Source organism: Canis lupus, chromosome 16 (assembly GCF_048164855.1).
Source record: "Canis lupus baileyi chromosome 16, mCanLup2.hap1, whole genome shotgun sequence".
In the NCBI taxonomy this organism is placed as follows: Eukaryota; Metazoa; Chordata; class Mammalia; order Carnivora; family Canidae; genus Canis; species Canis lupus.
This window is the reverse complement of record NC_132853.1, coordinates 9,253,772-9,281,376: the sequence shown is the minus strand read 5'-3', so window position 1 is coordinate 9,281,376 and position 27,605 is coordinate 9,253,772. Positions and strand designations below refer to the sequence as shown.

The 27,605-nt window shown below is 50.1% G+C and overlaps 1 protein-coding gene across 2 annotated transcripts in view; it reads right to left on the bottom strand.

The window, feature by feature from the left end:
• The window catches only part of CFAP77 (cilia and flagella associated protein 77), a 130,686-nt gene that overhangs the window by 65,925 nt on the left and 37,156 nt on the right, over positions 1 to 27,605 (bottom strand). The window contains exon 1 of one of the 2 annotated variants that reach the window (XM_072778462.1): positions 14,197 to 14,275. The exons of the other annotated variant lie outside the window; for it this stretch is intronic. Coding sequence (XP_072634563.1) covers positions 14,197 to 14,229 — 33 coding nt within the window. The 5' untranslated portion in view covers positions 14,230 to 14,275. Of the gene's footprint in view, positions 1 to 14,196; positions 14,276 to 27,605 lie in introns of those variants that run through there. 2 annotated transcript variants of the gene reach the window in all.

Sequence of the window (27,605 nt, the reverse complement as noted above, 5' to 3'; positions counted from 1 at the left end):
ACATCTGGGGCAGACTCGAGGAAGGCAAGCTTGTTCTCATAGTAGTCTGAGCCCAGGCATAATGAGGAGTGGAGAGCTGCCGCCGCCAGCCTGTACCCTGTGGCCTTCCAGATCCAAACAGAAATTGTTTGGAACGTTACAGAGACATTACCATTTGGCCATCTTGGGACCAAACCGCTTGGGTTAGGATTCTAGCTTCTCAACTCTGTGTGACTTTTGAGCAAGTCACTTAACCTCTGAGCCTATAAAATAGGTACAATGAGAGTACCTAGCTCATAGGGTTATTGGGGCATTTCATAATGCAGGGCAAGTTCTAAGCAGAGGTTCTTTTTTTTTTATTTTATTTTTGATAGTCACAGAGAGAGAGAGAGAGAGAGAGAGAGGCAGAGACACAGGCAGAGGGAGAAGCAGGCTCCATGCACCGGGAGCCCGACGTGGGACTCGATCCCGGGTCTCCAGGATCGCGCCCTGGGCCAAAGGCAGGCGCTAAACCGCTGTGGCACCCAGGGATCCCCTGAGCAGAGGTTCTTAATAAAAAGTAGGCATACTAGCTAGTGGTCTTCATGAGCCTCTCCACTATTCTGAATTATCAGCAACTCTGTCTGCATTTGTGTCCATAGAGAACGAGTCATAAGATTCATATGTCCATTTGATGGCTCTTCAGAAAGTTAAACATAGAATTACCAGATGACCCAGCAATTCCACTCCTAGGTACATACCCAAAGACATTGAAAGCAGGTACTCAAGCTAATATATGTTCACAACAGCATTATTTACAGTTGCCAAAAGATGGAAACCAGCCAGAGGTCCATCAACCAATGAGTGGATAATAAAATGAGCTAGATCCATACAGTAAAATATTAGTCAGCCATAAAAAGGCATGGAGTCCTCATACGTGCTACAATGTGCTCAAACCTTGAAAGCATTACACTAAAGGAAACGAAGCCCCAAGATAAAAGCCACAGAGTGTGTGATTCCATCTATGTGAAATGTCCAGAACAGGCAAATCCACAGACAAAGAAGGTAGATTAGTGATTGCCCGAGAACAGGGCAAGAGGAGGATGGGAGTGACTGGTTAATGGGTATGGGATTTCCTTTTGCGGTCTTGCCACTAGACAGGCAGTTGTTGACATTGTGGATGTGCTACATAGCCCTGAATACACTTACAAATGACTAATGGTGAATTCTATGTAAATTTTGCCTCAATAAAATGAAAAATTGGTATGTCCACAGGAAAGATATGCCATGCTTCCCACCCAAGCAATTTGGGAAACTCCTCTCTCTTTGGGATGAGAAAGAAAAGAAATGCAAATATCTATCTCACCACGACACATTGGAAAGTTGGAAAACATCCCTCCATCTTAAGGAAGTAAGCTTGCGTGGCATGGGTAGGTGGTGTCTCCGCCAGGACTCAAATAGTTAAGCCAGGTCCCATGTGGTTTCGTTGCTCTCTGAGGTAGTCTGTATGGCAAAGCCGGTGAAGGCACATCTACGAGAGGCTTTTGAGAGCTTCACGAAGTAGTTGTTCCAAAGCAGGCCAAGGGCCAGTGGAACTTGATGGATTTCACTTGACATTATGTACCATCTAATGGTGGAGAGGGAGTACTGGACCGTGCAAACGGAGACCTGGGAGCTGGTGCCCGACCACCTTGCCTGCTCCCCGTGGCCCCTGCCTCATCTATACTGAGAGACACTAGGAGATCAGTGACCTTCCCACCAAGTGCCACAAGTCCCCTGTGGCTCAGAGAGGAGCTCGGGGTACCTGAAGAGGAGAGGAGAGGTTCCCCAGTGTATGAAGCCCTCATCCTGAACCAGCCAGGCGCCCACTATCATACAAGTTTTATTCACAGGGGGGTCTCCACATCAGATTTCTTTTGCAGAGCGGGCTCTAAGACTTTCAGGAAAAAAAAATGGGACTCCTTCAGCGAGGCCATCTCGGGAGTCCTCACCAGGTCCACCTGGTGCAAGGCAGATGGGATCTGAATCCAGACTCTGATCCTTCTCACCAAGTGACTGTGTGACCCCTTGGAGTCTCAGTTTGCCATCATTCATGAAACAGGGATAACCATCCCCACCTTGAGTGGAGAGACCAGATTTAGAGAGATACCTGAGTCTGAAGAGTCAAGGGGTGAGAGGTGCGCAGTAGGTGTGCACCAGCTGGGATGGGCTCTTCCTTCCCCTTCTCCAGCGCACCACTGCCTCAGTAAAGGGAAGAAACACGTCTGTGCTGACTTTGATGTGGCGTCCAACAAGCACAGGAGCACGCTTCCAGACTGCTGAGGAGTAAGGAATAGACCAGGAGCCACTCCGCCAACAGGGAGCCGTCAGCATGATGGATAAATGACATATTCATCTGGTTACTTGGTCACCTCAGCAGCCAAGGGTCAAAGACAGAGGACTGCAGGACCACAGACCCAAGAAGGAGGCTCCCCACCAAAAAAAAAAAAAAAAAAAAAAAAAAAAAAGAGAGAGAGAGAGAAGAAAGAAAAAGAAAAAGCAGAGAATGATCTATGTACTTTTCAAAACTTAAAACAGAAATCAAAGGAGAACTGAACTGTTTTAAGTTTTGACAGCTGCAAGGATCATTCTGTTTGGTTACTCTATTTATGTTTTCATTTTCTTTATAGATTCATTGAAAATCGCATCATGTAATAGGGAAGAAAAATGTTCAGTATTTCCCGCCCCCCCCACATACACCCTTGTTCCTTCCCGAGAACAGATGAAAACGCCAGCTCCAGTGACTTCTGTTTTGATGTATATTTCATAATATCTCATTGATTGTAAGTTTTATTTCCATGTCAATAAAAAACTGGTATTGTAATAAATGAGAAGGAGTTTAACACAAAATGGCAGCTGACCTGTTAGCAGAGCATGTAGCAGAAACGGAGGAAGAGGCTCTAGGATGAAGCCTGTTAATAAGGATGGGTATTGATTGCAGTGTGGAGCCGGATGGCTGGGGGACAGGGCCCCACTGCTCCCCCCTCCATGCAACTGTGGGCTTGTTTTCTGGTTGGCTCCGGGCCGCTGCTCATACAAAGTGATGTGGGGACCCAAGCAATGCATCACCCCTCCAGCACGGGCAGTGGCGGCAACTTGCAGGGAGCAGGGCACAGTGCTCGGTACCTGGGAGCATACGGAGATGGATAATAATCTGGTTTGGGATGAAGGAGTGTCAGGGAGTGAGTGCAGGCGTTTGGGCTGACCTCAAGGGGCACTGACGCACAAGCTGCAGGGGGTGCCTCTTGGCCAGGGCTGTACCCGAGGGAAATCCTTCACAGTGTGAGGCTGTCCAGAGGCTTATGGGGGAGGGACCACCATCCAGAAGGGGAAGAAAGCACAGGAGCCCAGGGTGGGGGAAGGCAATGGAGACGGGCTTCCGTGTCCAGGTGATGTGGCTCAGAACAGGGCAGGGTGCCTGGCTCTGCTGGCTCCGCTGGGCGGCAGCAGTTTGGAGTCTTAAACATGGAACATGAGACTATTTGGGGTCTTATGAACTTGAGGCTCTGTTTGATCAATGGCTAGCAGATGCTGGTGTCATTTAGAGGGCCATGCAGGGAATGCCTGGGTGGCTCAGCAGTTGAACATCTGCCTTTGGCTCAGGGCGTGATCCCAGTCCAGGGATTGAGTCCCGAATCTAGCTCTCTGTGAGGAGCCTGCTTCTCCCTCAGCCTGTGTCTCTGCCTCTCTCTCTCTGTGTCTCTCATGAATAAATGAATAAACAAAATCTTTTTAAAAATTCTAAAAAAATTTTTTTTTAATTAGAGAGCTATGCAGGCCCTAAATGGCTAAAAATTTACAATCGATGAGATATTTTGAAATATACATTTAGGCAGGCCCTAAATGGCTAAAAATCTGCTTGTTCGGGCTGTTTTTAAAACAACTGGGTATGTGAAGTGTTGGTGCCAATGGGCTTTTGAGCTGAGGAGTCTCAGCCTGCTATGAAGAAGTATACCTCCCAGGGACCCAGATCCACCATCAGTCACATCTCCATCATCCACTCCTGGGTCCCCACCAACTCCTAGCTTAACTGTCACGGCCTCGGGACTCTGCATCCCTGAGTCGAAGCCTCTGTGACATGATCTCACTTTCCTCCCTGGACCCACCTCACTATAGCCAACCAATCATTTGGGTGGTGGTCTTGGCCACAGCTCACTCAATGGCACATCAGTGGCATGAGCACCAGGCAGCTCTGTTCCATTTACTACAGTGTCCCCAGTACTGGGCACACAGTAAATCTTTTTTTAAGAATTTATTTATTTATTAATGAGAGACACAGAGAGAGAGGCAGGGGCATAGGCAAGAGGGAGAAGCAGGCTCCCTGCAGGAAGCCCAATGTAAGACTTGATCCCAGGACCCTGGGATCATGACCTGAGCTGAAGGCAGATGCTCAACCGCTGAGCCACCCAGGTGTTCCCACAGTAGGTCTTCAACGAACACTTCAGGACTGTTCACATGACTAAGTATCAATGAGTCGTGCAGGCGGCTGCTGTTCTGGAAGCTCATGGAAAGATTGCTCCTCCCAGGCCTGACTTGTCAGTATGGCATCTGTTCCCAGATTCTCCAGGGAGTTGAGCTCTGAGGGCAAAAAGTGGAAAAGACCAGTCCTGCCCCGCAGTGGGCCCCATGGAAGGGTCACAGTTCCTGCAGTTGGTGAGAACACCAGAGCCTGGGCAGTTTCCCACTTGTGACAATGACATGAGGTGGGGGAGGCTGAGGGCTAAAGAGAGGGTCAGTCCAGGAGGGCAGCCCAGAGGAGGTTCCTTCTCCCCTGCTCTGGCTTCAGGGATCCCATCGATAGAGTGAGAGGGAAGATGAGCTGATTTCTAGGACTTCCTCCAGCTCTGCCTTTCTCTCTCCGGAGCATGCCTGGATCCCCGTCACCCCGATCCACATCATCCAGGTCTTTTGTTCAGGAAGGCAGAGCAGCCAGCAAGAAAGCTTCAGAGCTAGCGTGATCTGGGCCCAGTGTGGACGCTCCTGTTTGTTAGCTCATGCCTGGGCGAGGAGAGAGGCCTCAGCGCCCCTCACGCAGTAAGCTCAGGGAACAGGGACGAGTGGCACTAATTAGAGAGACCTGATGGCGCCTGTCCCACTTCCACATGCCGCCCGGGGCTCACACCACCCACCCGCCCTCAACCCGAGTGACCAACGTGAAGCCAACTGGGCCACCCTGGGACGGGACTGCGCTGGCTTCTCCAGCACACACGGCAGCCACTCTGAGAACCTTCCCCGGTTTGTGGGAAGCCTTCTTAGATGCTGAGCTGCACCGCGGGCAATGGATGGAGGGCGTGTGAGCAACATGGGAATGAAGGCCCTGGATCCGCCAAACCCAGGCCCCCAGCCTCTGGCATCTGCATCTGCAGGTGAACATTGCAGATGCCCCGGCTCCAGCTCCTCGCTTGGGAGGAGGGAATGAGCGATGGGAAAAGAGATCCGAGCTCCCCTGAAGGCGCCTGCTGATCGATATTAACGGAGGATGAGGGCCGTGCTATAAATGATTTAATGGGTGGCTTCTCACACACGATAGGGCTGAATAACTCAGGTAAAGATTTCAAATATATGGCATAATTGCTACATGTGAAATCTGTTTGTACTTAGCTTTTAGTCTTGGAAATTACCAAGCTCTGTGCTGCTCCTACAATTAATCATTAAAGAATTAAGAGGGAGAATACTCATTATTGTAAAAGACTCCGGCGATGGTCTTGATCCAACTTATAAAATAGACAGATTTGGTGCAACTGAATAATTTTCCTCTTCTCTGAACAAAATCAGGAATGCTAGTCATACTCCCTGGCTGGAGTGAATGCTTACAAACTCGTACAGACCAGCCTATAATTACCAAAATAGAAAAAGAACAGCATTTTGTAATGAATGACAAGCTGCTGAGCGGAAATCTAATTTGGTCTAATTAAGCAGCCTTTTGTGAGGATTTGTCTTTAGATGAAAAGAGGGAGCGGAGGAGATCTAAATGCAAATGAACTCCATCATTTTGGTGTTAAAGGGCCAGGCCCAGACCTCTCTTCCTCAGACGATGACTTCTCTCCTTGTCACCCAAGCCCACGAGCACCCCACCTGCCTTGTCCCTCGTCCCTCATATCTTTCCAAACAGGACACCTCGAGAACTCTCAGGGAGCTTTTGCTTGTTCAGGAGCAAATTTTCTTTTGCCCAAAGTAATAAAAGCCAATGGAGTTGTGCTGATTAGAGGAGTCTAATCTGCTGTTCTCCAAGGGGGCACTTTCTGAAGCCCGGAGGGTGGAATGCACACCAGTGCCATCAGCAGCACGGAGCGACTCGCGGGGGAAGCACCCCTGCATGGGCCGGAGTGCCCCCCAGGTCAGCCACCTCACAGGCTCGGTCAGCCATGCAGGTGGACTCTGGCCCACAGAGGTAAGAAGGTGCACCTTGCCTCTCCGCCTCACACCAGGTCTTCAGGGATGAGCAGAGGCCAAAAGTGTGGCTGCCATTTGTGGGGGTTCCCAAGACCATCTCCAGCTCAGACACTGACCAGAAGGAACCACCGATCTCAGAAAAGCCACTGTTCTCACGGTCACGGTTTATGGACACAGACTGAACCAGCAGGTGAGGTAGGAGCCAGCAGTATTCTCCTCTGCCCCCCGGAGTTGTGTGGATATCATTTACTCCTCCCAGCTTGGAGGTGTGACCATCCTTACAGAGCATCGCCTACCAAGGAAGCTCCCCAAGCCTCTGTGTCCAGAGTTTTACTGGGAGCTGGTCACAGAGACGGGCTGATCACTGGGATGGCTCATCTTAGTCTCCAGCCCTTCCAGAGCTCCATGACGCCGTGTGGCCCGAGGCCCCCACCAGAAGTCAGACTGTTAGCGTGGACCCACTGGCTCAGCACAACCTCAGCTAAGCCAGACGTTCTCATGAGGAAGGACATTCCAAGGGCTGAGAGCTTAGAGGTTTGCCTCCAAGGAGCCGGGGCCTCATCCTTTCTTTGGAACTTGAGAGAGTAGGGACATCCCCAACCTGCTGGGTTAACCCTTTATTGCCCAGTGGTGATACCCTACTCACAGCCACCGCCAGTGGAAGGGGCAGAGTGGTAAGACCTGACCAGGGTGGGTGGATGAGAAGAGAAAAACAGAATACACTGCCTGACTCTGCCGCCACAATCTCCCATCTCCGCTCTCCAACTTGTGTTCAAAGGAATTGCAAACGTCTTGGCTTCTTTATGGTTCCAAGAGGAGCAAGTTGAATGAGGGAGAGGCAGGAGGCCATGGCAGGTCGCCCTCGGCAGCCCCCTCTGTATGACCACAGGTTCAGACCAAGAACGCCCCCCAGACTGCCAGTGTGAGTCAGTGGCCCCTGCTTCTCTGCACCCCCAGATGCCTGCCCTGGCATTCAGGTTGCCCGAGGGGGGCGGGAAGCCAGGAGGGACCAAGCAGAATGCAGGGTGAGTGAGCACAGAGCATGCATCCTGGGGGGGGACACAGGAGATGGGGAGACACAGGAAACGGGGAGACACAGAAGACACGAACTCCCTCCTGTGTTGAGTGCTGTTACGGGTGCTGGTTTCGGACCCCCAAATTCATATGTTGAAACCTAATCCCTAGGGTGATGGCTTTTGCAGGTGGGGCCTTTGGGAGGTGATTAGGTCATGAGGGCAGAGTCCCCCTGAATGGGATCAGCGCCCTTCTAAGAAAAGGCCGGAAGGTTAGCTTGCTCCTTTTCCATGTGTGTGGCCACAAGGAGAAGCCAGCCAGCCGTGAACCCCGGGAAGAAGGCATTCCCCAAGAACCCGATTGTGCCGGCACTCTGACCTGGGAAAAATAAATGTTTATTGCTTAAGGGCGCCCTCCCCACACCCCAGGCCAGTCTGTGGCAATTTGTGACAGCAGCCCGAGCTGGCTCAGACAAGCACACACAGCTCCTGGAAGTCAAGGAAGTACTCTGTGCCCCATGCCTTGGTCAGGGAAGTGCTTGACACCCAGGGACCCTCAGTGACTGTCTCTGACCTGACCTCTCATTGAGAACTGTGCCCCCACCTCTCCTCATCTCCACCCCCCTTAGTGTTCCTCCACAGCACTTACCAACCATGTATTTTACTGATGAATTGTGCTCACCAACTGTCTCTTCCCCGTAACACATGAGCTTGCAGGGGTCATTCTGCTGCTGCTGCTCGAGGCTCTATCTCCAGTGCCTAGAATAGTTTTGGGCGTATCGTAGGTGCTCAAATCTTTGTCGAAGGATAGATGGATGAATGAATGAATTCTCACTGTATCCTACAAAGCAGGTCTGTGCTTATCCCAGTGACACAGATTAGTGCTCAGCGGTGACATGCGCACCCAGGCCCACCCAGCTAATGGCCAGGGGCTGGGAGGTTGGGAGGCCAGGGATGCCTGATTCTGGCCTCCCTCCTGCTAAGGCCTCTACTGTGTACTGCAGCCTCTTCACCAGCCTGCAGCACAGACACAACAGTCAGCTTGGTAGGAAGTGGGCACAAGAGACTGCTCGTGTCTCCAGCTGTCCCTGGGGCCTGCAGTCAGTGTCACAGCCTGGACAGGTCAGGAAGCCCTCCATTGCCCTCAGACATCTATTAGTTTTCCGGGGCTGCTGCAACAAATTGCCACAAACTTGGTGGCTTAAAACCACAGAAATTTGCTTTCACCCAGTTCTGGGAGCTACAAGTCCGAAATCAAGGTGTCCGCAGAATTGCTTCCTTCCAGGGGCACTCAGAAAAATGTGCTCTGTGTCCCTCTCCGAGCTTCTGGTGGCCCCAGCAATCCTTGGCAGACCCTGGCTTGCGGGGGTCTCCCTCCACCCTCTGCCCCCGAGTCATTGGGCCTCTTCCTCCTATGTGTCTATGCTTCACACCTCCCCCCCACACTTTCCCTTACAAGGACACTGGTCATTAGAACTGGGGCTCACCCAAAATCCAGGAAGATATCATCTTAAGATCCTTAACTCAATGATATCTGCAAAGACCCTATTTCCAAATAAGTTCCCATTCACAGGTACTGGGGATTAGGACTAGGACAAATCCTTTTGGGGGACACATTCGGCCCTCCACACCCTCCAATGATATGGCACAGCAATGCCACCCACAGACAAGCATGGGGCGGGGCATGGGGGCACCTATCAATGCACAGCCCTGATCAAACAGATGTCAGGGAACCACCTCGGTGCCAAGCAGTGTATCAGGATAAGCCAGACCCCATCTTCTGGGGCTGATGTGTGTGTGACCCTTATTACAGCTCACGGGGAGACAGGAGCTCAAATAGGTAGATAAGCAAGGTTCTAGGGGCCCAGAAGCTGAAAGAAGTGCACCACCCACCCTCCCAGGATGCTGTGGGATCACGTGGGGAAGATTTCCCAGAGCATGTGGTATGTGAAGTAGGAGTGAAGGGAGAAGTGGGTTTTTCTAGTGGTAACATGCCAGGGGCATTCCTGGAAGCATGTGGCCACAGAGACCACGTGGAGGCTGGGACACGCAGAATCCCGTGGCACATCGGCATCATAAGTACATCCGGCTGTGGGGGTGCTGAGGAGGGATCGGGCTTGTCTACCCTCCAGCTAAGGGGCAGACTTCCCGGGAGAGGCAGCATTTCAGGACTGGGAAAGCTGACCAACAGGATACGGGTAGCATCTCACAGCGTGTGCCCAGGCCGTGGCCTGTACAGTTGCGGGTCAGTGGTCGTGGGACGATCAGCAAACAGCAGTTAGGAGAGTCAGACTGGTAGCACAGCAGAGCCTGGGAGGCAGGGGGTCCCCAGGAGTCTGGCTTGACGCTCCAGTGGGGGGACAATAAGAGTCTGAATTGAGAGGCACGTGGTCAGTGCAGGACATCTGAGCTGGTCAGTCTCGAGAATCTCCAAAGGTGATTCAGTGCAGAGAAAGCTGCAGGCTGATGTCACGCGGCCTCTTTATTTTTCCTGCCCCTAACCTATCCCCTTCTCCCTGCCCAGCTCCCCAGGAGCTCTCCTTAGCCGGGGGCATTCAGGACTGGCGAGCACTAGGGACATTTGGAGAAGATTCTCTGCTCTGCCCCACAGCGGGCCTCCTCCCCACCCCAGAGTCCCCTTGGCAGTGAGACTGGAGCCCTCCTGCATCCTGTGACATTCTCCGCTGCAGACCAGGTTTAGAGTCAGGCCTCACTGGTGCACGTGACTCTTAAAGAACAATAATTAAATATTTGCTCTTGCCCAGATTTTTTTCATTCCTCGTGATGCATGATGTCCAGACTGGGCTCTCCCAGCTACCCGGGGAATCTGTTCTTTTCAGAATGTCAGAAAAGCCTCATTTTAAAGAATGGGGAACAAACTTCAAAGGAGAGTCCCAGCCTTTGCTGGAAAGCTTCAAATGCCATCCCTGCCCCCTCGAAGACCTAAGACTCCGTTAATGCTGCTGCCGGCATGTAGGAAAAGTCTTTTTGTACGGAAATGTCAACCCCTTTCCAACAATAAAATGGTTAAAAGTTTTCCTCTTAAATGATGTGCTTCCTCAATGTAAAACAATCTCAGAAGGACAGAGCATCTTTACTATTCTACACCCCAGAATTCCCCTAAGAAATCAAATATAATCCTCTTTAAGAAGCTTTAAATAATTTTGAGCTTTCTTATTGACTTATTAAAAAGCAGCTTAAAACACGCCTTCAATGCAATCCTTTTACAAGGGTCAGGGATATAAAATTTGAAGAAATATAATTAGTAGATCAGTTGGAAAGGCATAAGCAGTCAGATCCAATTTTGACTATTTCAGAGAAACACCCCCAACCAGCCTGCCCTGGGACGAGGGTGCCATTTCTCCTGCCTTTGTCCTTTATCCTTGCATGAATCATCATGAATTTCGAAATTCCCTAATGATTCTCTGCCCAGAGGAATCTGCTGCCACAAACCTACTCACGTTTCCCCTGGCAGCCCATTCCCGGCAGCTCGTAGTTGTCTGTGAGCTTTCCTCTGGTCCTAATGACTGAACTTTTCAGAAACCCCTTTGTTAAGAGCTTCAAAGGGCTTAGAACATTCCCACGGTGGCCTTTGATCCCTGGCATCCTTGAGCAATAGGAACCCGGCTCAGCAAGTGCACTTTGAACCACCACGTTCTTCCCAGGCCACTGGAGCCATACTCCTTCCTGGGATGAATGGAGCCAGTCACAGTTCGATAATTCTCATGTTTGAGCGAATGAATGAACAGGTGAGCGAACGAAAGCCCAAAGCCTTCCTGAGTGTATGATTGTCCAGCAGAAAGCCACACAGATGGGAACTAGGAAAATTCGACTTTTCCTGGGGAAGGCATCCGCTGGACCACATGCATTCCCTATTTAAATAAAAAGAGATAATCTCTCTTAAAAGGCACAACACAGTTCATTTTTAGAGCCAAGCAAGAGTTTTGTCAAATGCAAACCCTTACAAGAGCCAATCCCCAATTCTAAAAACGAACTCTGACACACGCAGGCACCCCAACCACGACTCCAGGGCAGGTGATGGACTCAGGTTTATCAGAGGAGGAACCGACATGATCAGTGGGACCCTCTGAACCTGGATCGTCAGCGCCAGCTCCTGTGGCAGCTGGGAGCCATGCAGCAGGGCCGGGAGCCATGCACCAGGGCCGGGAAAGCTCCCGGGATGTGTCCACGGGCTGTCCAGTTTTCACACATTGGGTTGGGCCTGGAAGGGCTCTCTCTAGACACAAGTTGTCATCCTGACCTGCATGCAGTTTGGAAGTTTAATGTGTAGGCTAGGAGCCACGGCTGCCTGGTGAAATCCAAGTTCTGTTGCTTCCCAGCTGAGAGACCTTGAGCACACGACTGCCCCCCTCTTTTTTTTTTTTAAAGATTCCATTTTTATTTATTTGACAGAGAGATAGAGCCAGAGAGCACAAGCAGGGGAAATGGCAGGGGGAGAGGGAGAAGCAGGTCTCCCGCTGAGTGGGGAGCCTGACACAGGGCTCGATCCCAGGACCCAGGATCATGACCCGAGCCAACGTCAGACACTCAACTGACTGAGTCACCCAGGCGCCCCGACTGCCCCCCTCTTTGCTTCAGAGTTCCCAGTTAGAAAGTGGGGATGCAGATAGGAACTTCCTCGGAGGGTGGTTACGAGCATCCGAGAAGAGAACACAAAGCGACTGGTGGTATGGGTGCAAACCCAGAAAACACTAGCAATCTCATGCAGCTCAGTCCCATTGGTAACTTGCCCAGCGTCTGCACCCACCAAAGCCTCGGGAGAAGGGAGCCGGTATGGCTATGCTCGCGTTCCCATCTGCCGTGCTTGGTCCAAGTACCCACCAAAGGGCCGGTCACATTGCCGCCCTGAGCAGCCTGGCATTTCCATCCTACAGTAAGGAACCTTGCAAATAACCCAAAATAACTAGCCCATATTGACAGACAATATCTACTATCAGGTGTGTGCCAGGCATTGTGCTCCGTGCTGGGTGTACTGAAATGAGAGACACAATTCTCGGTGCCCCCAAAACTTATAATTTTCTGGGGTACAGAAAGAAGGAAATGGGTGGGCATGGGGCAGAGTCATGGGAGCCGTTGCAGGGGTCTGTTTGGGTGCTGGGCTCCAAGGCCAGATTTAGCAAAACAAAACAAAAAAACAAGCCATCTAGCTAAATTCAAATTTCAGATAAACAATGAAAAAATTTTTAGTAGAAATGTGTCCCAATTATTACGTGGGACATACTTATTATTTATTCATTGTTTATCACAGATTCAAATGTGACTGAACAGCCTGTATTTTATCTGGCAGCCCTCGCTGGGTAGAAATGACATGAAGGGAGCCCTAGTTCACCCTGAGGGGAGGGCCAGAGGCTGTGGGCATCCCCATGAGTAGTCATTCAGAAGCTAGTAATGACCCCCGGCACATCACCAAGCGATCGGGGTACACGTTTGTCTTAGACTGTCAGACTGCTTTAACAGAATACATCAGACCTTTACTTTCACAGTTCTGGAAGCTGGTGAGTCCAAGATCAAGACACCAGCACTTTGGCTGGGTTGAGAACCCTCTGTGGTTGCATACAGCTCACTTCTTGCCATGTCTTCACATGGCAGCAAGAGGGTGAGGGAGCTCTCTGAGGTCCGTTTTATAAGGGCACAAATCCCGACAATGAGGGCTCCTCCTTCATGATGAATCACCTCTCAAGGAGCCCCCCTTCCTAATACTATCACCTTGTGGGTTAGGATTTCAACATATGAATTTGGGAGAACAAACACAGTCTGCTGTAGCATATCTTTCAGGTAAAAATCATGCTCCCCCTAAAACAGAATGACCTGAGGTCGACTGGGCTTCCCAGCACCAACCTTCCTGTTTATGGCACAATGTCAACGCGTCCCAGAGTAGAAGCAACATGCAATTTTGAAAAGCAGCTTTAGACATCTGTGCAGGAACTGAGGGCATGGTCGTTGACTTGGGGTGGTTGTGGGGTCTATAGAAAGTGATTGAAAGGAGAGAGCGAGCGGATCTCGTTGCAGGGGCCCAAGAGTACTGTGGGCAGATGGGGCGCTCCAGGATGACATCAACACTATCTGCTCGGGGACTCTGTCCCCTGCCATAGAGTTCCGGGGAGCTGGGCTTGTGGCCACCTCCTCTAGATCATTTTCTGGGAGCCCCTCCAGCTTCTCCATCTTGTTCAGCATCATTTCCTGCTGGGTTTAGGGTCACAGATGTCAGGGTTGCACGCACGCTTCAAGGGCCACGGCTTTCCTAACAAATTATAGTGCTTCCTGGAACCTCTGAATCTTGGATGCAAGGCCGGCTCATCCATCAGGCCTGGGACACAGTGACCAGGGCCCACAGGACTTAGAGGGGCCTGCAAAAATGTTTTAATTTCTTTCCCAAGCAGAAGAAAAGAAACCTATCCATCTATAAGATAAAATTTTTCATTTTTTTAAAGGTTCATGACAGCAGAAGTGCCCCAAGCGCATGGCTGGGGAAATGGTCCCAGTTTCTTTCTCAGAAAGGAATAAGCATCTGGAACTCAGGGCATTGCTGCCCAGGGGGCAGCACACATTCCTGCAGAAAGAACACACAGAGAAAGCAGGAAACTGACTCCACCTCCTCCCACCACCACGGCCTCCATGTGGGTGCTGAGGGGGGTCCAGGCTCTGCAGTCATCTAGACCTGCGTTCTAATCCTGCCTACACTGCCTACCAGCTGTGAAAGCCTGGAATAAGGGGTGTCTTCGCTGAGCCTTGGCTCCTGCGGCCATAAAATGGGGACGGCAACACCACTTACCACCAAGGGCCGCTCTGATGACCAGGCAGGCATAAAGCACTCAGTATGAGGCTCAGCACCTCGTTAGTGCTCACCAAAGGGTAGCTGTTATTCCTGTGACTATTGCACACTGAAATGTCATCGAAAAGAAAAGAAACGATGGCGCAACTGGTAGGAGGGAGCCAATGCCAAGTTCCTGGCATTGACGCATTATCAGTTATCTGAGATGTCACCACCAGGGGAGGCTAGGGAAAGGGACCTAAGGACCCCTCTGTACTGTTTTTGCAACTTTCTATGGGTTGATAATTATTTTGAAATTAAAAGTAAAAAGAAAAGAAAAAAAATAATAAAAATAAAAAAATAAAAGTAAAAAGAAAAGAAAAGAAAAGATGGGGCCAAAGAAATGCCCTTCGTAAATAAAGAATATGAATGCCAACAAAGGGTGAATGGACTTCGTGAATAACTCTCATTTTCTGGGAAACTCTGAGGAGCTCGTGTGTCCCCTCACGTCCCCCCCACTGCCCCTGTTCAGCTGCTGTGGTCTTTTCCTTCATTATGCCAGCGCCTCAGAAGTAAACCTCTCTAATTTTCTACACCACAGCTATTTATTTAAATGCTAACTCGCATTATGAAGTGATAATCCACACGCGCAGGAGATAATTTATGAAGCATTTAAATTAAGAGGAGCAGCTAATTGGGAGCATGTGTCTTATAAGCCTCGCTAACACCAGGAAACTACAAATTAGGGGGGAAATGGAAGATATTTTTATCTTGCTTTTATCTTCTTTTGGAAGGCACTTGGAGGAAAAATCTCCCTGTGATACACATGACAGTCCCCCAGCCCCTCTGGAGGCCGGTGTCTCTGCCCTGGCTCTCACCTGGCTGCTCACAGAGATCCCCTGCCACCCAGGCAAGCAGGGGTGCCCCGCACCACCCCTGCTCGGATAAGGGAGAAAGAATCCGGGGTATTTTGTCAGAAAGCTGTTCAGCTCCACTACCAAGACGCAAGGGGCAAAGATGGGTACTTTTTAGGCATTTATGCTTGATAAGAGAGAGGCAATTTGAAGGAGGGGAAACTCAAAATATGATGCATTTTATAATGATTTTGGTTCTTCCATTTTGCAAAGGGCAGCCTCGGTTTCTGTACACAAGCTGAGAGTGAAACTAGAATATACAGGGGCCATGTACGTATGTGCGTGCACGCATGTGTGTGTGCCTGCATGTATGTTCTGTATGTGTGCATGTGTATCTGTGTGCACACACATGTGCATGCCTGTGTGTATGTGTGCTTATGTGTGTGTATCTGTGTGCGCCTTGTATGCATGTGTCTCTGTGTGTCCTGTATGTGTCTGTGTGCACGTGTGTCTGTATCTGTATGTGTGTGCATACATGTGCATGCCTGTGTGCCTGTATCTGTTTGTGTGCACGTATGCATGTGTGTGACTGTGTGTATACATGCATGTGCGTGCCTGTGTATATGTGTGCACATGTCTGTACGTGTGTGCCTGTGTTCATGTATCTGTATGTATGTGTCTGTGTGTGCATGTGTGTGTATGTGTATTTGCATGTGTGTGCATGCCTCGTGTGTGAGTATGTATATGTATGTACAGTATGTACATGTGCTGTGTGGATGTGTATGTGGGCACATGTGTGTATGTGTATGTGCCTACAGGTGCATGCCTGTGTGTGTGTGGCTGCATATGTGTGTGCGTATGTGCGCACATGTGTTCACAAGTACGCATGTGTCTTTGTTCACTTTTTCAACAGATTTAAGTGAGCTCCTACTATGGGAAAGGCACTAGGGACAGAGCAATGAGCAAAAGAGACATCCTGGTGCCCCATTATGTGACTCTTGCACTCTGATCAGAATGACAGATGTTACAGGATGAAGCACTTCACTCCCCACTGTGGTAGGTGTTGCAGGCTGCAACTGAGGGCTGTGGCCTGGTCTAGGGTGGTCAGGGTCTTCCCTGAGGCAGTGACATTTGAGTTGAGACCCAAGGGTGAGTGGGAATAAATGAGCGAGGATGAACTGGGCAAGGGACAAGAGCTGGAGGGAGGAGCATGAAGGCACAACCTGGAGCCTGTAGGGCTGAGGCTCGTGTCAGGGGCTCTGATCTGTGGGTATGAGGCACTAAGGAGCCTTCGAAGCCTTTCGAACATGAGAGGGAAGGTGACTTCATCATATCTGCATTTGCTGTGGACCTTTACCCCAGGATGCGTAACTCGTAGAGCTTTAAGAGGATGCTCCCTACCTCACACCCGTTAGAATGGCTACTACCAAAAAGAAGGAGGAAACAGAAAAGAAGAAGCATTGGCGAGGACGTGGAGAAGGGGGACCCTGGTGCACTGCGGGTGGAATGCAAGACGGGGCAGGCACTGTGGAAAACAGCACAGCGGCTCCTCAGAAATCAGACATACAACTACCCTATTCCAGCAATTCCACTTCTGCGTATTTACCCCAAAGAATGGGAAAACAGGGTCTCAAAGAGAGATTTGCACACCGGTGTTCATGGCAGTGGTAGTCATGATAGCTAAACGTGGAAGTAACCCGGGTGTCTATCCTTGGATGAGCGCATAAGCAAAACGGGGCCGATCCACCGTGGAACTGCATTCAGCCTTAAGAAGGGAAGAAGTTGGGATCCCTGGGTGGCGCAGCGGTTTGGCGCCTGCCTTTGGCCCAGGGCGCAATCCTGGAGACCCGGGATCGAATCCCACATCGGGCTCCCGGTGCATGGAGCCTGCTTCTCCCTCTGCCTGTGTCTCTGCCTCTCTCTCTCTCTCTCTCTGTGACTATCATGAATAAATAAATTAAAAAATCTTTAAAAAAAAAAAAAAAAAAAAGAAGGGAAGAAGTCGTGACACCTGTGACAGTGTGGGATGAACCGAGGGTGTGATGCCAAGTGAAATAAGGCAGTCACTAAAAGACAAACACTGTATGATCGCACATCCAGGAATTCCCTAGAAAAGTCGAATTCAGAGACAGACAGTAGAAGGGGATGCCTGGGGCGGGGAAGGAGGAATGGGGAGACATGGTTGAAAGGATCTAGAGTTTCCATATTGCGGAATGAAAGAGCCCTGGAGCTCAATGGTGGTGACGCTTGCACAGCAGTGGGGAATGGACTTAATACTTAGGAATGGCCAACACGGTACATTTTAGGTTATATGAATTTTACAACAATTTTAAAAGAAAAAAAAAAGAAGTTCCCAGCTTTGGGCCACCTGGCTGTGACAAATGTCATTGGTTCATTTGGATCAAAGAATTTGAGCTGGGGGAGGAGCCCGGGGGTGGCCTCTCCCAGCTATGTCCTCTAGGTGAGTTCTTGGCCGTGGAGGAGAGGCCTCAGGCCTCCGGAAGAGGCTCTGAGAACTGGGGGAGCTTATGTTCTTCTCAAAGGGGAGATGGCTTCTCAAGGCCTCCCTTGACCACGTGCCCCCGGGTCAACCCTGTCTTTCTTTCCCAGGGACCTGATAAGTGGGAAATTGCTCTTACAGTCCGGAGGGCAATTTTAACATTCGCTATCTGGCATCCCACCTTGCAGAACGTTCCTCAGCCCTGCCCACAAGTTCCAGGAACCCTAGTCCTGCTGGCGCTTGGTTTACAGGTGTGCCTGGCTCCGCACAGCAGAGACATCGCCCTGCAGCCTGCAGGCTATGTGAATTTGTGTACAAATGTCGTCTAAGGCCATCCTGGGACGGGTCCTGCTGGGACCACAGGATGGGCATTCTCAATCCTAGCCACCCTTTAGAATCGCCCACGAGTTTTAAAAAATGCTCACATCGATGGGATACCTGGGTGGCTCAGTGGTTGAGCATCTTCCTTTGGCTCAGGGTATGATTCCGGTCCCGGGATTGAGTCCCACATCGGGCTCCCTGCGAGGAGCCTACTTCTCTCTCTGCCTCTCTCTCCCCCATCTCTCTCTGTGTCTCTCATGAATAAATAAATATTTTTTTAAATGCTCATGTCTGGGTCCCACCCTAGATAATACTCCCATCATCACGAATCCCTTGTAGCCCACATCGTAACCCCTCGCCTGCAGATTTCGCAAGTTCAAATGGTATCGGTGCCAGATACCCACAGATAGAAGCAGACAGGAACGTTGGGAGTCTTCTGGGGAGAGCCTTCCTCCTGGCTGGTTCCTTCAATATCTCACCTCGAACTACCTTAACCGATTCATTCATTTGCTTCTATTGTTTTTTTTTTTAATATTTTATTTATTTATTCATGAGAGACACACAGAGAGAGGCAGAGACACAGGCAGAGGGAGAAGCAGGCTCCATGCAGGGAGCCCACTGCGGGACCCAATCCCGGTCTCCAGGATCAGGCCCTGGGCCAAAGGCAGGCACTAAACCGCTGAGCCACCCGGACTGCCCTCTATTGGGTTTTTATGTCACTTCATGTCCTCACCCAGTTCACCCTGTTTCCTTCTAAAAACCAATGGCTGCTATGAAGTGCTGGCAGCACATGCCAGAGAAGCTGTCTAATCTGTGTGGGGACCCAGGGGCACAGGTTGACAAAGTCGGAGCAGTGGAGGGGGCTTTTTAGGAAAGATTATGGGAGGTCTATTTTAGGCAAGACATGTTTGTTGTACAAGTCAAATAATCAGATGTGTGTGCAGACAGAGTAATCATCTTGCCCCCTTCCCCCTCACCAAGGTCTCCTCCATTACCAGCTTTGTCTTTCTATGCCTTTCTCACTTTTCACAGCTATATAATATTCCACAGGGTGGATCTCCTCTCCCCCTGACTAGGGCCAGTCAGGCTGTTTCCGGGGAGGGGGGGGGTTGTGTGTTTTTATTCTTTGCTGCTGCAAATAAGGTTTCACACATATATTCATGCCTAAGAGATTTCTGTTGAAGAGATTCCCCAAAGTTGATGTATTGGGCACCAAAGGATGTGAATTCACCTTTTAATAGGATCTCCTGAGACAACTGACCACAAAGGCACAGCCCTCATGGCAGGTCGGGGGAACTGTCTGAGCAGCATCTGCACATCAGATGGTCAGCTTTCCTTCTCTTGAGCTATGCTCTTCCGGGCAGCAGCCTCCAGCCATGTGTGGCCAATAAGCACTTGACCTGCGGCTGGACCTAACCCAGATGTGCTGTGAGTACAACATACATCCTGGATTTCAAAGCCAGAGTTCAAGGGAAGAAGTGTAAATTAGCTCATTAATAACTTTCCTATTGATGACATGTTGAAGACACGCTCTCGTAAACAATTCAGTTAAATAATACACTATTAAAATTAATTTCACCTGTGTCTTTTTACTTTTTTAACGTGGCTACTAGAAGGTTTCAAAGCACATGTATGGCTCATAGAGTTTTCCCAGATCCTCATGCCCCATAGGCCTGTGGCATCCAGAAAGCCCGCTTCGTAGACAGGCACATCTGTCTTTTCTTGCGTTTTCTTTTCTTCAAACCTGGGTAAGAAGCCTTGTTTTCCTCATCTGTAAAATGGGGGCTCTTGCGGGGGGGTTCATGGAATAGCATCTGCAGAGGACAAGCCTGGGGTCTGGGTCAGAGCACACCCTCAGTCAATGGTAGCCATCAATATACTAGCCATCGATTGGAAAATGAGCATGTTTCCTTCAAATATGAAGTCATAAAGCACTTGTAGCGGTTTAAGACAGCATTTCCTGAGAAAAGCCTGAAAGTCTTGTTAGTAAACAAGAAATTAGTCTTGGGGTAGAGAGACGTTCACTGTAGGCGGGCTGCTACTGGGAATTAGGTAAGCCCACCTCTCTCCCTGGCTCCTGTCCACCTCCTTTGCCTGCTGTCCCAGCCAAGGGCTCTCACGTTTAGGGACTCCCAGCTCAGGTCCCCTAGGAGCAGCCCCTGCATCCCAGGCTGAGTGTGTGACCCTTCTGGGCCAAGCCCCCCAAGGTTTTGCCCTCTTCCTGTTGGCAGTTCCATTTGAAGACAGTGGGGACACCAGGTGGCCCCAAGCTGGGTGTGCTGAATGCAAGAAGGCATCGCCTCAGTCCATCAGTCCCTAGGTATGGCGACCCCTCCCTCTCCCTCTGTGTCTGTGGGCTGTGCCCCTCTTTCTCTGGTGTTACTAGGAGTCTTCTAGTGGGGACAGGCTTGCTCCTCTAGCATGAGAAATCTCCTGTGTGTGGTACCCACTTGGGAAAGCCTGCCTTCCCCAGGTTACCGACGCAGGTGGCCTGGGGGACACAGAGCTTCTGACCGTGAAGACCAGCCTGAGTCTTTATCCCAGCACCGGCGACAATGCCTGGCACCTGGCATGAGTGGGCGCTCGGGCCTTCGTACATGTGTTTGTTATCGATGAGCACCTAATCTGTGTCTTCCAGTCCAGCTGAGGGCTGGATAGTAGGCTGTGGCGGGGAGGGCAGGGGGTGCAGCAGGCTGGACAACCTCCAGGAAGGGCAATTCTTAGCACCTGTGACATTTTAAAATGTGAGTTGTAGCCCTCAGCTCAGCAACTCCCCAGCTAAGGCGTATCCTATGGAAATACTTGAGAACATGTCCTTGCAGTGTGATGCTGTAATGTTGAGAACCCAGATATGACAGGGGCAGGGCAGATATGGTCCATGGAATGAAATGCATCTCTGAGAAAGCAGGGAGTGGTGTACCTACTGCTACGAAAAGGTGTCCCAATCCTGACACAGAGAAAGTTAAGTGAAGAGAAACCCATTTGTGGAAAAACAAAAGCAAACAGCAAGGATAGGAACCCTTGCATGCCCTTAAATTTTTTTCTAGAGTAACACACCAGAAGCACCCCACAGAGATCCCCCAAGGAAACAGGGCTGGGCTCATCCTATTTGCCCCAGGGGAGGCCACTCCCTTTCTGCTGCTGGGGCTGAGGTTTGTAAACAAGGCCAGGCACCGAGGCAGCCAGCTCCCACTCAGAAGGGGAGACCAGCCCAGTGACAGTTACTAATCGCTACCCCTCTGAGCCTTTCTTCTCTCCTGTAAATCGAAGGAGCAGAGGTTTTCAAGAAATAGCTATTAGACGCCTGCTGCATGCAAGGGGCCACAGAGTGTCTCTAGGTTTCCCTGATTTCTCCTCCTTAACATTGGCAGAGAAGACTGGAAGGGACCCTTGGGGCTTTTAAAAAATGCTTACTGCTTTCCCAAGGACGCAGGCCCTGGAGCCGAGATGGGGGAACATCACAGGGGCTGTGCCACTTGGGCGAGGCTGAGCCACAAAGGCCCGCTCTGGGCCCACGTAGGAAGCCTGCCTCTTTAACAAAGCATTGCCTGCACACACCAGTAATTGCCTTGTTATGGCCATCGGTGTCATCGTTCATCGGCCAGTCCCGGGAAGGGCCCGGGGGAGCAGTTCTACCTTTGCTAAACCAATATCCCCCATGACAACCCCCTGCTGCCTCCCCGTTGTGGTCCCGACAGAATAAATCCTCCGTTGCTCTTTGCTGAATGATCATGAACACATGATTAAAGCTCTAGATTTATAGCTTCCTTGGGCTTGAGAAATCAAGCCGCTCCCGCCGCTAGCGCCTGCCCCTGTGGCTGCCAGGGACAAGGGAGCGGAGAACTGGAAGTGGTCCTGAGCCAGTGGGAAGGCTACGGGGGCAAGTGCGATGGGCGTGTTAGCCGGATTCGGCAGGCACCGCTGGAAAGGACCGTGGGGTCTCTAACTCACCACGCCACAAGGGAGAGACGGGCAGGTGTGCCCCCGAAGCAGGGCACATCCTTGGCCACACATGATCTCCAACGTGTGGGTTTTGTGTAACCCAGAAACAGCTGGCCCTGTGCCCATGCTCCCGCTCACGTGTGCCTTGTGTAAGCATCCTCCCCGCACACATCACTCAAGCGCGCGTGGCCTGTTCATCCTGAGAGATGCCTATGGTCAAAAGAGGAGATTTCTGCAGAGATCAGAAAATGCGTGCTGGGCTACCGTTGCTGCTGTTTTAAGGCCAGCTTTTATTCAACACTTACCACATGCCAGGCGCAGGGCTGAGGTCTTTATGTCAAAGAACATTCATATATAATTTTAATTCATTTTTAAATTGAGGTGAAAATCACACAACATACAACTGACCGTTGTTAAGTATACAATTCAGTGGCATTTAGCATATTTGCGGTGGTGTATACAGCTACTACCTCTGTCTGGTGCCAAAAGTTTTCATCACCTCTAAAGAAAAATCACTATCATTAAGCAATCACTCCCTGTTCTCCTATCTCCCCAGCCCCTGGCCGTCTCCTGTCAATGGAATCATACAATGTGTGACTTTTTTGTGTCTGGCTTCTTTCACTTAGTATCATGTTTTTGAGGTTCATCCACGTTGTAGTATGTGTCGATACTTCATTTTTTTTAAGATTTGATTTTTAAGTAATGTCAACACCCAACATGGGGCTCGAACTGCCAACCCCAAGATCAAGAGTCGCATGCTCCACCAATGGGGCCAGCCAGGTGCCTCAATGTGTTTTTTTTTCTGGCTGTATAATATTCCTTTGTCTGGATAGATCACATTTTGTGCATCCATTTGCTCGTTGATGGATGTCTGTACATTTTTGTAGGGGGTGCTATTATCACCTCCTTTCTCTGGAGAGGGAAATGGGGGCTTTGGGAGCTCAAGTCACTGACCCAAGTCCCCATAACTCATAAGGTGGAGGAACACAGATGTGGCCAGGCAGTCTGATGACTGAGCTGCCCAGGAGCTAGGACAAGGGCCGAGACAAGAGCAGGAAATGGGATATGGTGACTTTTCCAATGGAGGAGGCAGCCAAGAAGCCTGGTGTGGAAGAAGGAAGGTGGCAACAGTCTAGCCTTCCCTGTATCCCCGCCACCCCCCAACAACCCACAGGCCAGTACGTGGAAGTGGAAGACATCGGACTCCCTGAGCATGTCACTGCAACGCCAAGCAGCCCCTCTGTGTGACTCAAGATAACAGGATCCGTCTTCATGTTCTGATTTAAGGCCTGGCAGGCTTTTCATTGCAGTGTCCTGGATCTCACATGCACAGCGAGACCGCACTGAGTCGGGAGGAAACCCACACCTCGCGCCCAACGCTGCTCTGAGCTACCGAGAAAATGGGACCATAAAACATGACAAGGGAGGCCCCAGGCCTTCGCCAAGAAGGGATCTGGGCCGTTAGACTCCTAACTGTGCCGGAGAGAGTTGGGCCCGACGACCCAGGATGCCAGATTCATTAAGGCGGCCCTGCTAGGCTGGTGTAAGGAAGGGGGGACAGAGGTGTTTTAGGAGCTGGGTTTACCAGAGGTGGAATCCAAAGAAAAGCATGCACACTTCTTTATGCTTCTCTCTCGCATTTACGTTTTCCTTCCCGTCCTCTCTCTGCTTCCCTGAGAGCAGGCAGGAGCAGTTTGTTTTCGACTGCCGGAGGAGGCTTGAAATATTACAAAGGTGGCGTGCGGAACGCTCCCCGCGGCCCTGCCCCGATGGCACGCGCGCACACATAAAAAGCAAATACCATCAGTAACCCGTCGCCAGAACCCAGCAACAAGCCGAGGGTTTGTCTCCCTGCCGGGGCTGTTAGCAGCGATGTATTTCTCCCTGCACTAAGCACCATCTTTCCCAAGGCTGCATTACAATGATTTATAAACCCCATTTCTGGGGAAAACGAATAGATCAAAGCGAGGAGAAAGAAAGGAGACACGAGCAGCTGGAGGAAGATATTGAAGCATGAAAGAAAAACACAAAATGAAGAACGAGGCGGTGACACAATTGAGCCATTCCTTGCTGCACTTTTATCAGAGGAAAATAATAGCAAAATCTCGATTTTAATCCTTTTTTTTTCCTTTATAGGATACAGCATGCTGTCAGTCAGCGGGACTCGGGGCGGCTGTGGGCACGCGTGCGATCGGGCTGCTCAGGACTGCACGGGCCAGGGGTTCCGCCAAGGGCAGGGGGGCTCGGCCTCAGAGGCCTCTTTGCCTTCCCTACTTCAGGGGCTACTGTTCCAGGGGCTCATGTGGCTCTGAGGCACAGAAGAAGGATTGCCTTCAGTGGCTTTCACGGTGGGGCCACCCAAGGGTGCAAGACAGTTCATCCTCCAAGTGGATCAGAGGCCTCTTTCCTCATCCCCCAGACTGGACAGTTTCTTTGACCTGCTCTTGTTCCATGAAGACCAGAGGAAGAAGGAAGACTCAAGGCCCCATGAGCCGAGCAGGGTCACCATGAAGGGCAGCCCTCTGGAAGTCTCAATTAGATTTTGCATCTGTGCTCTGGTCCATCAGCACTAATGTGGAGGCAAGGTGCTGGCTGAGGATGGGGTATGGATGGGAATAGGTGTCCGGAGGCTGGAGGGAAGGGGACATCCATCTGGATGGGAGTCAGGCCAAGCTGCGGGAGGAGGTGCTCTTTGAAATGGGTCTTGAAAGAAGGACAATGATAGCTACCGTGGATGGCTCAGAGCAGCCTTCGGTAACCACTGCCCAGCTGTCTACCACAAAAAAATGTTATTTTGGGGGCGGGGGGGCGGGTCACCTGGGTGGCTCAGTAGGTTAAGCATCTGACTTCGGCTCAGGTCATGATCTCCAGGTCTTGGGATCAGCCCTGCATTGAGTTCCCTGCTCAGTGAGGCGTCTGCTTCTCCCTCTCCCTCTGCCAGTCCCCCTGCTCATGCCCTCTCTCTTGCTCTTGCTTGCACTCTCTCTCTCAAATAAATAAATAAAACCTTTTTTTAAATGCCATTTTTTTTACTCCTATATTGTCTGTTTCCTGCATTAGAACAGAAGCATAAGATGGATACCTGGCTGGCTCGGTTGGAGGAGCATATGACTCCTGATCTCAGGGTTGTGACTTTGAGCCCCACGTTGGGGGTAGAGATTACTTAAAAATAAAATCTTAAAAGCAACAACAATAAAAAAAAAAAAAAAACATAAGCACAAGAGGGGCACCTTATCTATCTGTCTCATCCCCAGAGCCTAGGATAGCGCCTGATACATAGTAGGTGCTTCATAAAAAGGCCAAGCACAGCACTAGCACTTTGTCATTCAATCTCCACACAATGCTCACAGGTATGTGTGACTATCCCCATTTTACAGATGGGAAAGCTAAGAGCAGTTAGGTAACTTGCCCAGCGTCACACAGCCAAGAGGTGCTGAAGCAGGATCGGCACTCCGGTGTTCTGGCCACACATGGCATGGCCTCCCCAAACCCTAAAGTTAGGGCTCACTGCTTTTCCTTGACCGTATGTCCTACTGGGGGCCGAGGGGAGAGAGATTTAAGGGGGGGGTTCTTTCGTTTTTACTGTGAGAACCCCACGCACAGCACAGTCCTGGTGGGCTCTGCCACAGTGACGTTGCCAGAAATGACTCCATCTATCCCTAAGAAGGCCTAGGAACAGTCCGGACAGAATCTGCCAGTACAATAAAGAGGCCACCTGCTCCTACATGAGATATTGCTGAGCTTTGCCACAGACTAGAGTTTTTCCTGCAGGCTAATTTATTGGCTTCTCTTTTAAAGGCCAAGCCAATAAAACAAAATCTATTCAGGGCTGTAACCAGGGGATAATTTGCATGAGGTGTCATGACATTTTGTGTCCTCACTCCAAGTGGCCCTGGGATGCTCTAAATGACCAAGAACTTTTGGCTCATGGGGACTTGGAAGGAAGAGCCTTTTGGCATGTGGCATGGGTGGAAAGAGCTGGCTCAAGTCAGGGTTGAGTGAGGTCAACAGATTGCCCTTGGTACCTGGGATGCCTGGCACGTCGTCCCTGCGGGCTACACCACCCGATGGCTGGCTCCACCTCGTTAGCTCCGTGGTGAGGCTAGTGCTGGCCTTTGGCTACACTTACGAGTACGTCTACTCTCTTAAAAGCCAGTATGCCAGTCCCATGATTAAGAGTGCCTATTTGTGTTCCTGAAGAGTCTTCACTTCTAGAAAAAGACCCACTGTGCAGTGTAAAAAGGCGTTATATCAAACTATCACTTGACTGGTTAGAAAAGAGACTGGTGGTGAGCTTCTCCAGAGGGTATCTTGCACTGAGCATATGTGGAGACCCTGATTCCATCATCAGGCAGGAACCTCAGTAACATCTGATGGAAAAAGAGGCTTAATTCCATCTTACGCATGTAGCTTAGAAAAACCAAAGACTCACGCTAAAACTTGAAAGGAATGGGACTTACTTGTACTGGTCGCTTAATATTTTGGAAAGCACTCAGGTTCCTGGGATGATGAGCTACTTACTGTGTTTTCCAACTGCTCTGATTCTTAAATAGGCAAGTTACCGACTCCTGAAAATCGGAGTTTATAATTGAAATATTGATAAACTCTTTCCCATAAAGAGGCTACTAGATACTGCAGAAATAACTAGGAAATAGGCAGAAAATAATAAGAATGCTTTTCTTTGCATAGCCAAGAAATACAATGGCAGAGTTTATTGCTTACAAAACACAGCTGCCTTTCCTCAAATTGGATAGAAAAACATGAACCCCGATAAATTATGAGACCCCTAAATCTCAGAGAATGTGCATCAATTATTGGGGGTGCCACCACCGTCCTTCTGGGCAGCCTACTTATTAGGACCATAATTTATTATTATTATGCTTCGGTGCAAATACACAGGCTGATAAAATTCAAATCTATTAAAACAAATGTCCTCCTTTCTCTAAATCAGTAAGAGACAACATTCCAAAAGGAAATGTTACAAATTGGAAAACCAAATGATTCTTAAATACTCAGCAGTGAGAGGCCAAAAGATAGCCGGAGGGGAAAACATCCACCATGACTGGGCTTTCCGAATTCGGCCCCGGTATCCGGGAATTGCTACAAAAGTGGGCAGCACATAACAGGGTTGAGGACCATCGTCTGGTGCACCTGGCCCAGACGAAAGCCCTTTCCATTAAAATGTTTGTTACTTAAAAAAAAAAAAAAAAAAGATCTTTTGGCTTCAGTCTTAGCCACCATGAGATAGGTTTTCTTCTTTAAGAGATGAGAATCACACTGGCTTTTTAAAAATGGATGTTAGGTTGGGGAAGGATTGTAGGATTCACTGAGTTGCTCCCTTCCTCTGATGGAGAAGGAAGCTGAGTCTGTCTGAGGCTACACAGAAGAGGGTCCAGCCTAACTGTCACACCAGTGGCCCAGATTCCTCCAGCCTGACAAGGCCACAGTACTGGGCCAAAGGAGAACCAAGTGGTTCATGCCAACTGAACCACCATGGACTTCTTCAGCTGGTCCTCTCATGGTTTCTGGACTGTTCACTGAGCCACTGAGCTCTCCCTGGCCTCTTCACACCCAGCATCCCCCAGTGACCAGAGCTGAGCCCAGGTCCTCCCCGCAGAAGAGGGTGGTTGGGGAATGGACATTCATAACTTCATTGCACAAACCAACACCACTTGGCTCCCATAAGATTGTTCTCATGAACAAACTCCAGTTCCTCTTAGGCTCCCAAAGAGGCAAGGCCGGTGCTCTTGTCAAGGCATGAAGTGCCGAAACGCTCTCTCTTCCATGGTCCTTTCCCTGCGAGCTCACACCAA